The sequence below is a fragment of the Triticum urartu genome, chromosome 1A (genome assembly GCF_056163025.1).
Source record: "Triticum urartu cultivar PI428250 chromosome 1A, HENAU_Tu73, whole genome shotgun sequence".
Taxonomy (NCBI): domain Eukaryota; kingdom Viridiplantae; phylum Streptophyta; class Magnoliopsida; order Poales; family Poaceae; genus Triticum; species Triticum urartu.
Window position 1 is genome coordinate 497,492,764 of NC_141873.1, and position 11,200 is coordinate 497,503,963.

At 49.1% G+C, this 11,200-nt stretch overlaps 2 protein-coding genes across 2 annotated transcripts; one reads left to right on the plus strand and one right to left on the minus strand.

Annotated features, from left to right (window-relative positions):
- The first annotated feature begins 459 nt into the window (after window positions 1-459).
- Window positions 460-4,656, plus strand: LOC125522005 (ABSCISIC ACID-INSENSITIVE 5-like protein 2). Its single transcript, XM_048687069.2, has 4 exons — window positions 460-804; window positions 924-1,926; window positions 2,446-2,517; window positions 4,328-4,656. The coding sequence occupies exons 2-4, from the start codon at window positions 1,090-1,092 to the stop codon at window positions 4,406-4,408; spliced, it is 990 nt and encodes a 329-aa protein (XP_048543026.2). The 5' UTR covers window positions 460-804; window positions 924-1,089; the 3' UTR covers window positions 4,409-4,656.
- Window positions 4,657-4,893: 237 nt separating this feature from the next.
- Window positions 4,894-9,796, minus strand: LOC125522015 (histone H3-like centromeric protein CENH3). Its single transcript, XM_048687079.2, has 7 exons — window positions 9,574-9,796; window positions 9,418-9,443; window positions 9,284-9,323; window positions 8,638-8,765; window positions 8,467-8,541; window positions 7,633-7,708; window positions 4,894-5,236 (listed from the first exon to the last, which is right to left on the minus strand). The coding sequence occupies exons 1-7, from the start codon at window positions 9,665-9,667 to the stop codon at window positions 5,184-5,186; spliced, it is 492 nt and encodes a 163-aa protein (XP_048543036.1). The 5' UTR covers window positions 9,668-9,796; the 3' UTR covers window positions 4,894-5,183.
- Between the last annotated feature and the right edge of the window lie 1,404 nt (window positions 9,797-11,200).

Consider the following 11,200-nt stretch of genomic DNA (forward strand, 5'->3'; position numbering starts at 1 on the left):
ACGGAATCACTCCGTTTTGGATATTTTTGAGTGTGGGACGAGTGATGGAGAGCAGAAGTGAGGGACACTACCTCAATAGGGCAAAATTAAGGAATACTAAGTAACCGAGGGCACAAAAATAGAAATCCCCATATTTATATGAAATCCGATCACGAATTTCATTCAGTTTGTTAAAAAAGAGTTTGAAATGTATGCGGTTATTATGGTTGAATGACGGTTTTCCGCATCCGTGTCTGCGGACTGATCACCTTCTACTCGCGGACGTATGTGGAAGGAAAATTACAAGTTGCCGTTGGAGATGCTCTTAGCCCATCGACATCGTACTAGCAGCTCCATTTGCATCGACAAAAAAAACCTCACTTTGCATCGTTAATGTTTTCTTTGTTGGAAGCTCAAACTGGCACCCGACACGCTCCGGATCCGGCACTTTTTATCCGATAGGCGGGGGTGCGTAAACACCCAGGCCCATTTCCGTCCTCTGGTGGGCCCATTGCCCCCCGTCGCCCACGGTTTCGCATCAGGGCCCTCCCGTCAGTTTCTTCCTTCTCCTCCACTTCCACTCCCACCGTGGCTGCCTCCGCCGTCGCCTCCTCCTCCCTTCCCCAATGGCAGGCGCCAGCCTCAGCCTCAGCCAGCTCTGACCGCCGCGCGGGGCCTTGATCCGGCGCCAGGCGGGCGGGAATCGCGCGGGTGCCCCGTTCAATTCGGCGCGGACTCCAGCTGGGAGGTCGGAGCGGCGGAGATCCGGTCGCCGGACTTGCCTCCAATCCGCTGGTCGCCGTCGTCTCCGGAAGACAAGTCGAGGTTGGGTTAACGTTCCTTGCGCGCTCGTCCCGTCTGTGCTCGTGTTTTCCTTCCCATGCCACTCTGTTCATGAACGGGTGTGCGATTCTGTCTGATGCAAACATGCTACTGTCTCATAGGAGGTTCGTTCGCCGGCGCGTGCTGCCGCAGTGCGCCGTCTCGTGGATCTGCGGTTCGGCGACTTGTGACCGGGTCTTTGCCGGTGGAAAGGGGGCTGCTTTGGGCACCGTTGTTCCCGAGGTGTTTGTCCCCATAGGGGCGACCAGTCCAAGAGAGCGCCGGTTCATGATTCAGGCAATGGCGTCGCAGTCGCAGGCAGGAGGCGGCGGCGGCGGCGGCGGCTATGCCGGCCCAGGGCAGCGCGGGCAGGCGCAGCAGGGCCTGGCGAGGCAAGGTTCCCTGTACAGCCTTACCCTCGATGAGGTGCAGAGCCAGCTGACAGAGCCTTTGCTTAGTATGAACCTCGACGAGCTGCTCAAGAGCGTGTTTCCTGACGGCGTGGATCCTGTCGGCGGCGTCGCCGGCCAGTCTGAGCCGGCCCCGGGCCTGCTTCGCCAGGGGAGCATCACCATGCCTCCGGAGCTGAGCAAGAAGACGGTGGACGAGGTGTGGAAGGGCATCCAGGATTCGCCGAAGAGAAGTGGCGAGGAGGGTAGTCGGCGGAGGCGGGAGAGGCAGCCGACCTTTGGGGAGATGACACTTGAGGATTTCCTGGTGAAAGCTGGAGTTGTCGCTGAAGGGCATTTGAAGGATCCGATTGACTTGCCAGCTAACATGGGTGCGGTTGGGAGCAGTGTAATTGAGGCTGCTGCGCCCAGTTTGAACCCCGGAGCGCATTGGTTACAGCAGTACCTGGAGCCCCAGCATCCACGCATGGCAGGTCCTTTCATGGCAAGTCATTTGGGTCCTCAGCCATTGTCTGTTGCTACAGGTGCTATCATGGAACCAATTTACCCGGATGGCCAGATTACGTCACCAATGCTCGATGCGCTTTCTGATCCTCAGACAGCTAGGCGCAAGCGTGGTGCCTCAGATGGTGTAACTGATAAAGTCGTAGAAAGAAGGCAGAAGAGAATGATAAAAAACAGGGAATCAGCTGCACGGTCCAGAGCGAGGAAGCAGGTCTACAGCTATTGTCCTGTCTATTCCTGTTTTCCTACGCATTGTTTATGCCCTGTTATAATGTTATGATTGCAGCATCAAAACTTTGTGAAAAGTTATTGTTGAATGTATCAATTTAACTATTTGTATTACATTTTTTAGTCTCAAATTGCAAGAGTATCATTAGGTACTCCCTTCCGTTTCTTTTACTTCGCATATAAGATTTGTTTGAAGTCAAACTTCATAAAGTTTGAGCAAATTTATATAAAAAATATCAACATCTACAATACTAAAGTTATACAGTATGAAAATTAATTTCATGATGCATCTAATGATATTGATTTTGTATTGCGAATGTTGATATTTGTTTCCTATAAAGTTGGTCAAAATTTACAAAGTTTGACTTCAGACTAAACTTATATGCAGAGTAAAAAGAATCGACTATGCCACTGGAGTAGCCTATTGAGTTATTCTCATTCCATGTCACTCTACTATATTAATAAAAAATATAGCAATAACCTATTGCATTCTACTTGGCAGGCTTATACTAATGAGCTTGAAAACAAGGTGTCTCGTCTAGAAGAGGAGAACGAGAGGTTGAAGAAGCAGAAGGTACTTTGTCTTCTGTTACTGTAACACTGTTACTTTTCGCCCCTTCTTTTTGGTGGAGGGGATATTTAACTACAGCATTCCACTATGCATTGTAGTGAACCCAAGTTATTGTAACAATGTTTTTATTCAGGTAGTAAGCTATTTTGTTTCACACTAGTCGATCGTTCAACTTCTTTTTTACTTGGGCTCAATAATATCATGTGTAATAAGTGCACTATACTGATGTGATCATGTTAGTTAATTCCATAGTACGACCACCCACACAACTCATTTAGTATGATTTGCAGACCTGTATCTATATTGTCACTGCTGAACCCCATATGATCTTTTTTTGTCCAGTATTGTTGAGAAAACTATGTTAGTTACCAGGTGACAGACAGATGCAGTGATCTCATTGTTTGTTTTTTATGTTCAAATATCTATTGGAGGCTATGTAATGAAAGTGGAGTCTCAAAGTTATTTTTCTTGCTTACACTAACTAAGTTTTGGCATTGACTTTGTGCTACACTTTTTTACAAGGCCAAACATACCATAATGTATATAAATCAACTGAATGGAGCTAGTTTTTGTTAGCTTGAACTTAGTAATTTTTGGAGATATAAGCAGCTGGTCATTCGAATTTAGAGGAAACTCTTATGAAGTTCTCGAGCATCTTATTTAATTGAATATACCCTACTGAATGTATTGACCGATGTAGTTAGGCTAAGCATGTCGATGTTTTGCATGGTGAACTTGATATGTGCATGGCTACAACAATTTTAATGATATGGAAGCAGAAAAACTGCTATTTAATGACTTGTAGTGGGGTTTGTCTATATAAGATATATAGTTGCAAGCACATATGTTGTACTCTATTGTTTCGGTTGCTTCTTAGTAGTTCTTATTAGTTAACAATGCGAGTGATTTCAGCACTACATGCTATTCCTAATAAGCAGTTTGTACGAAGAACTGCAGCATTAATTCATAGAACTTTATTGCCCTTCTCTACAGTGTAGCAATTCAGTAAGATGCTTGGCGCCCTTAAGGCATTTGCTTTGGTTGATCAAAACTAAGTTGCTGCTGAGAATTGAATATATAGATAGGTTATCTTGATGAACTTTTGTTTGAATCAATGAATCATGGCTTTATACTTGGCGAGTTAGCAGTGTAATAGAATTGCTTCCCTGTAGTCCTCCGTACAATCTAAAAATGAAAACCCAGTTCTTTATACAATTGACAAACCTGGAGTTACCCAACAGATTGCAGTCCTTCATGAAAGTAAAATAAACACATATCATGAACATTGACAGGAACCACACTTAACAAACAGATCAACATTGGAAATGAGTACATTAGACTTTGTACTCACTAAATCATAATCACACGTGAAGCAACAGAGCACCGGGTAAAAGAAAACCACAGAGAGTGCAATTCCATTTGGTCCTTGCAATGGGTGCCTGCCATTTATCTGTTAAGACTACATCACCTAAAGATGATGCTGGTGATATTAATCATATCTAGCAATATTTGTAGTCCTGTTCTTTTTTTGCCAAACACAATGATACTGAGATTTCATTGGTCATTACTTTGTCGCTATAAATATTTTTTTGTCAGCATGATGTAATTGACTCTTGTTCTTCAATTCAGCAAACAATATCCTCACACTTCTTTTGGATGCTAAGCACTCCCTCTCTAAACAATATCCCCACACTTCTTTTGGATGCCAAGTAGCTTATATTATGTTATATTGATGTCATTTCTGACGCCTTCCATTTCATATTATGTTATATTGATGTCATGTCTGACGCCTTCCATTTCATGATAATTTCAGGAGTTGGACATGATGATAACCTCCGCGCCTCCCCCAGAACCCAAGTATCAACTCCGGAGAACAAGTTCTGCCCCTGTTTGACGTCGATAGTAAATTTTGTAGAATTACACCGCTCATATGGTTTCCGTGGTTGTGGTAGAAACAGTTGGTAGCCTGAGGTGTTGTAGCTTGTCCCAGCCCGGTGGTTCAGAGTTTGTAGATGAGTAGCAGCCCTAGGCGGCCCTTAGCATGTCCCAGATGATCTGTCTGTTCCGAGGCTTTGTCAGTGTGTGTAAATCTGCCAGGTACATGTTTTAATTTTATCAGAGCTCCTTCTTTGTACATGATAAGTTATGTCCGTCTCTATCTCATCATATTGGTCATGTATGTGGGGCCGCCCAAAGAAAGTGTCTTTTCGTTGCTGTTTTAGCTGAGATATCTGGGTGAGAATTTGACAGCCAATGGCGCAGTGTGTGATGGCAGTTGTACTGCATCATTATCGAAGAAATGGTGCGGTGTGTGACAGCAGTTGTACTGCATCATTAGAACTGCAAAGAACTGCAAAGGCGCTGATCACAAACAAAACATGCATGAAAACGCTTGCGCGCAATTCTGGTTCGCTCCTTCAATAATGCGGAAAATCCACAACCGATTCCAAGTCATTTAAAATCCCATATCCACAATCAATTCAAATGGAACAATGCCTGAAGACAAAGCTAACTAAATGAAGATACACCTACAATACTTTCTAACGACACAGTCAAACATATTGGACCACTATGAACACTGCCTTTGCACCCCCAATACATAAAACATCTCCCATTAGTATCACCAGAGTCTTTCCCCCCTATGATGCAGAAAACGTCTTCCAGAAGTATCACCAAAGCCTCCTCCCGCCGATACGCCTTGCAAGCTGTATGTCCTTTTGCACTGCAGCAGCAAAAAAAGGAAAAAGGTCAGGTTAACAGGAACATGCTGGTCCATACATCTTCATATATAGTTCCCATTTGTTCAGGAGCATTTATTTGTTAGAATAGCAACAGCCATGATGAGATGATCATGATTCTAGTGGCATCTATTTGTCACAGTAAAACAGTTTCCAAGTTCTATAAGTAAACAAAAAATGTAACTTACAAATAAAATTCTGATTTGATACAATGTTTATCCTTCAGATAAGAAATAAAGTAATCAACCCTGAATTTCCTGCTATAGTAACCAGGTTTTTTTTTTTTTGAAACGGAGGCAAAGATTGCCTCATCTATTAATTAAGCAGAAGAGAATTGCCCAGTTAATTACGGAAAACCGGGCAAAAACCGGAACAACAAGGGCCGAGCCCACTCGCATAGACTAAAACACACTGGGCAAAGCCCACCCTTCTCGACGACATGTCGACCTGCGGACAGACAACGCAGCTCCGATTCTGACGGAGAACTCAGAAGAACGAAACCAGGCACGGCTGGCGCCACGGAAGATCGCCGAAAGGACACCTGAAACCAGTCATCGTATACCACAGGGCCTCGCCGCCGCAGCTTCGACTCCACAACAACAAACAAACCGAGGCAATATCGTGGACACGCCGGAGAAGAGCCGACTATCGCAACCATTGCCGCGTCGCCGACATCGCTCCCACCATCATCGTTGCCACAGAAGTCTGGACGCCACAGTGATTTTCTTGGGGCCGCCGCCCCGACATCCACCGCTCCGTCGCGCCCAGCGCAATCAACCGGCACCACCTTCCGGGGCCGCCGCCCCGATGTACCACCGCTCCGCTCGAGCAGCAACGCCGCGCGACCCAGCTGCCCGCAGCCCACGCTGCTCAAGGCAACCGCTCGCAGACCACGAACGTCGCACCACATCTGGAGCCGCCGCCCCGACGCAAAGTCAGACCGCCCCCTCTGGAACGCGTCGACCGGACTGACAAGCCTGCCACCCAAGTGGCCCAAGATTGCCACCCAAGTGAAGGCCGAGCCACCGCCCCGCCCCATGGAGCCGCACCGCGCATCACTTTCCGAGGCCGCCTCCTCGGCGTTCATCAGCCGTCCGGGGCCGCTGCCCCGGCATCCACCAAACCCGACGTAGGAGAAAACCAAACGCACCAAGCACAAGCTAACTCTCCCAAGCAACGCCCCCAAGAGGGAAACGACGAAGACGCCGCCGTCGCCCGCTCCGGAAGATCTGGAGCTTAGGTTTTCACCCGGAGAGCCCGAGCCCCACATAGAGAAGATGAGTTCCACAACGACGCCTCCAAGGAGGGAAACGACGCCCGAAAGCGCCGCCATCGACGGCACCGACAAAGTCGGGTCAAGGCTTTCGCCCGGAACACACCCCTATGGAGGCCCGCAGATCTGATCCACCCAGAAGCGTGGAGATCATTGGAGCCGTTCCTGTTGCGCCTTGCACTCTCCAACGCCGACCACCAAGCTTCACCGCGCACCACCCTCAGCAGCAGCACCTCAAGCTGCGAATGAGAAGCGAGCGCACACGACACCCTCCAGCCCGGGGCCGCCGCCCCGGCTTCCTCCTCGCGTCACGCCCGCCTGACGAGCTTCCCTGCCCGGCGCCTCCCGAGCCGAACCACCTCCCGCCCACGCACCCGACTTGCGCCGCACACAACGCACGCACCGCGCGAGACGCCCGCCCGCACGCATCCGCGCCTCCCCTTGACGGCGCCCCTGCTGGAGCGCCAGATCCCGCGCCCCCTCGGACCGCCCGCGCTGGAGCGAGCCCCCCGCCGCGCCGCGACACCCCTCGGACCGCCGGAGCCTCACCAGCCCGAGCCAGAGCCGCGCCCGCGATCCCGCCCAAGCTCGCCGCGCCCGCGCGCGAGATGCGCCCTCACGCCTCGCAGAGAGATGCCCCGCCGCCACCCTCCCTGGAGCCAGACCGGGCTTCGCCGGCGAACTCCTCAGGCGGCGGCGAGGTGGGGGGGTGGAGGGAGGAGGGAAGGTGGCGGCGCCGGAGTGGTTCCCCCCGTGCCGCCAGGGAGAGGCGACGCGGGGGTCAGGCCAGATCAGTCGTATAGTAACCAGGTTTGATATCTAATATGCAGTGCACATATACTGTTTGTTTGACTTCTTCATCTTTTTAATGAATTGTTTGACATGTTTGTTCGTGGACAACAGATACGAGGAGCTGCAGAGATATAACAATTGTGGATCCTATCATTAATCATTAGAATTCTTGAACCTTGAAACAACATCAAAACTAGATATCACATCAAATGAAAAGCAAAGGTGATCCTGTAATTGAAACTCTTTCATAACTGGCATGTTTCCTTCTGCGCAATATTGTAAAAGAAAGGGAGTTTTCATTCAGTGAGAACTTACTGACGGTAACACGCTTTGCATGGATGGCACAGTGATTTGCCCTTTCAAATACGTCGACGAGGTGATACTCTGCAGCCTGCAGAGGGAAAGGAAAAGGGAATTATGTGTCAATTCAAAGCAAATACACAGGCCAGTGACTAAAAAGTACAACTCATTTCTTAGGCCACACTGAGTATAGTCAACTTTATGTTATTTTTGCTCGTTGTGCAGAAGAAGGCATTTCTGGCAAGAGACGACTAAAGCAAGTCTATTGTGCAAACAACACTCTTGTATAAATGCACAATAAACTTGACTGGTTCTAAAGTACTTTTTGTTGTTGTACTGGTTCTAAAGTACTGGATATAGACATAATCATTTGGCGTTTGGACACATAACCATAACATGCAATTTTCTGGATCACAATATCCTCATCCTGAATCAAAATTGAACGTTACTACCACTTGCTCACCTCTCAGTTACACCCTAAATTCCATAAGACAAATGGAACCTAACCAATAGTCAGTTTTGAGTGTGTGGGCAGGATCATGTTGCAAGATGTGCACAAACACATCTTGACCAAACAACCAGATGTGCACAAACACACAGGATCGACAATCGATACCGTTTTGCTCGTAATCACATTTCAGTTTTGATTTACCAGCCACCAAAACAATACCATGCTGCTAAATAAATATATCAAACTGAATTAATAGCAGAGCATTCAGAAACCATGAATTAAGGCGATACATGTATCTACCCCACAGTTCATGGTTTTCGGATATTGAATTCATCTGCATTGTAGTACTCTAATCAAACCATCAGATCTAATAGTACATGCCAGGTTTTAGCACTGACCTCTTGAATCGCGACAAGCGCTTGGGGAGTCCAGCGGCTGATTTCAGGACAGAAGAAGTCGGTGACCTCCTTGATCTGCAAATTTGTCAGGAACAAAATATTCCAATTACACTCTGCACTGCAGATCGTTTGTAGAGAGAGCGAGAGGATATGACAGACAGAGGTACCCACCAGACGGACAAATGGTGCAAACGGGATGAGAAAGTCGACCGACTTCTGATACCTCCTGATCTCCCGCAGTGCCACCGTGCCTGGCCTGAACCGGTGTGGCTTCCTCTGCTTGGGTTGCCCAGTTGCCCCTGCTCCCACAAGAATAGATACGAGTTAGTCATCACAGACCAAAATAACAACTGCCCGGAAGAGCGCAACCCCCAAACTGAGAACTTTGTGCCACATCCATCATCTTGGTACCGTACAAGATAAACTAAAATCTGGACCAATGAGGCGAAGAAAACTGCCGATCCACTACCCTCTAAGGACAAATGACAATACTGGGAAATGCATAAAAGTCGCTCCAGAGAAATGTCCGGAACAAGGAAGGGAAAAGAAAAAACAAGCCCCCATCCATCATCTTGCTACTGTACTGGTACAAGATGAACTAAAATCTGGAGCAAGGAAGCGAAGAAACTGCCGATCCAGCCCTCCCGAAGGGCCAAAGAAGAACCGCAACCGCTCCTGGCAGCATTCCCGAGCAATGTGCGCAACAACGAAGGGGGGGAGGAAAAAAAACAAGCCCCCCGCCCCGCGCACCCCCAAACAAGACGGAAATGGCCCTAAACACGCGGCGGAAAACCGAAAAGCGCAAAGAAGGCCGCACCTTGAGCCCCCCCTGGGGCCGCCGCCCGCCCGGCTCGCCTCTGCATTCCGTCGAACAGGTGACGAGCAAGTCAGACCAAAAAACAGAAAACAAGACGAAACGAAAAGGAAGCGACCCGGGAAGGTCCCGCGCACCGGTGTCGCCGACGTGCCCGCGCCATCTGCAAAGGGAGAGGAAGAGCACATTAGCGTCATGCGTGGGGCGTCCGTCCGTCCATCTCTCGCGACGAAATGGCGACGGCGTTCGCTCGAGAGGCGGGAGACGGGGGGAGGAAGGAGGGAAGGGCTGACCTGTCTCCTGCCGCCGCTGCGCGGGGCGGGGCCCGAGCTGCTTCTTGGGCGGCGCCTTGGTCTTCCTGACGGCCGGGTGCTTGGTGCGGGCCATCGCGTCGGGGCGCGCTGCCGACGGCGGCGGGTCGGCGCGGGGGAGGAGGGAGGGAGGACTTTCCTTTTTTTCGCGAACCCTGCCGATTGTTTGTTTTACTGCGGCGCGTGGGCTTCCGCTGGAGGAGCGGTTACTACTACTAGCGCGAGGCGAGTCGAACGTTGGGCGCGTGGGCCCCGGGCGCCGGTGGGGGGCGGGGTGGGGGCGGAGCAGTTCCCGGAGACACGCGATGCAACTTGCCACATTTCCTCCCCATTCTTTTCCCCTCCCGATTCGTCTAGTGTTACCGTTGGAACAGTGCCTCGCGTTCGGCACAAGTTTCACACATGTCCAAAAGCTAATAAATAAAAGCTAATTAAAAAAATTTACTTTTCACTCGTATATCGTCCAACCTTACCTACATTCCCTACATTTTGTTTTATCTGTTTTGATTTTATTTTCTCCCAGTTCTACTTTTCTCCATCGGTTTACCCTAACAACCACCTCATTGCCCTGCCTATTAGTATTTACTTACCAAATAAAATTTATTATTTGGTAAGTCAATAAATGTTTACCAAATAAGATATGTATTTTACGTACCCGCATTAATATGGGCTGGTAATCACCTGCTAATCTACTGGAATATTTATGTACGCACGATTATGTAGTTACTCGTATAAAGGATGCTGGAGTAGTCATCCTCGCTCGAGCGCGCCTTGCGTCGATGCTTGCCTAGCATCCTCCCCGCGCTCGATCGGGCCTGGGCGTTCCTCACCGAGCCAGCGTCCCCGGGGTCCATGGCGCATGGCCCTGGGGCTTGCGCAGGTCTGTCCCGTATGCCGTACGTTGTCCTCGTCATGCGTGTGTTGTTTCATTCGTTTGTGTGGCGGCGTCTGCCAAGTTGTGCGTGCGCGTGTCGAGTTGCTCGTGCGTCTTTCTTGAACCCCACCTGGCTGGTTTTTCGGATCGGTACCTTTGAAGTTAATTTCGACGATGACGCTGACGTGGCATCGTCATTAGCCGCTAATGGCGTTGATAACTACCCTTCCACCCCCCCTCCCCCGGGTGACGCTGACAATGGGCCCGCTGCCTAGTTAACCTGGACGGTTAAAAATTAAATAAAATGCTATTAAAAAAGGAAAAAAAAAGAAAGGTCGCTGACACGCGCGTCCCACCGGCCAGTTGGCTGGTCAACCATGGAGAGTCAACCATTGAGTCAGCAGTTGGCTGGACCCACTGGTCAGCCTCACTGGTGCACCTCTAGTGCACTACACCGGGTGCACCTAGCCCTTTTCTGCCTAGTATTTTTCGAATTAAATAAAACTCAAGAATTTCATGATATTGTTTAAACTTCGAAAATTCATATAAATTCAATCGTAGCTCCGATGAAAAAGTTTTCTACATGAAAGTTGATCAGAAAAACGAGGTGAATCCGAATATGTCCTCCTTGTACCTGTCACATGCCCACAACACTGCAGCATGGAACCTTCCCCTCCGGTTCATCTGTTTGACAGATGCCTAAAACCGAGAAAATATTCCCAGATATTTTCCCGA

Excerpts from the sequence above, each read along its gene's own strand:
- LOC125522005 (XM_048687069.2), top strand. The coding sequence starts at position 1,090 with ATGATTCAGGCAATGGCGTCGCAGTCGCAGGCAGGAGGCGGCGGCGGC. Across the intron at positions 1,927-2,445 it reads GGTCCAGAGCGAGGAAGCAG|GCTTATACTAATGAGCTTGA; the intron begins GTCTACAGCTAT and ends TCTACTTGGCAG. Across the intron at positions 2,518-4,327 it reads AGAGGTTGAAGAAGCAGAAG|GAGTTGGACATGATGATAAC; the intron begins GTACTTTGTCTT and ends TGATAATTTCAG.
- LOC125522015 (XM_048687079.2), bottom strand. The coding sequence starts at position 9,667 with ATGGCCCGCACCAAGCACCCGGCCGTCAGGAAGACCAAGGCGCCGCCC. Across the intron at positions 9,444-9,573 it reads GCAGCGGCGGCAGGAGACAG|ATGGCGCGGGCACGTCGGCG; the intron begins GTCAGCCCTTCC and ends CTCCCTTTGCAG. Across the intron at positions 8,542-8,637 it reads TTGCACCATTTGTCCGTCTG|ATCAAGGAGGTCACCGACTT; the intron begins GTGGGTACCTCT and ends ACAAATTTGCAG.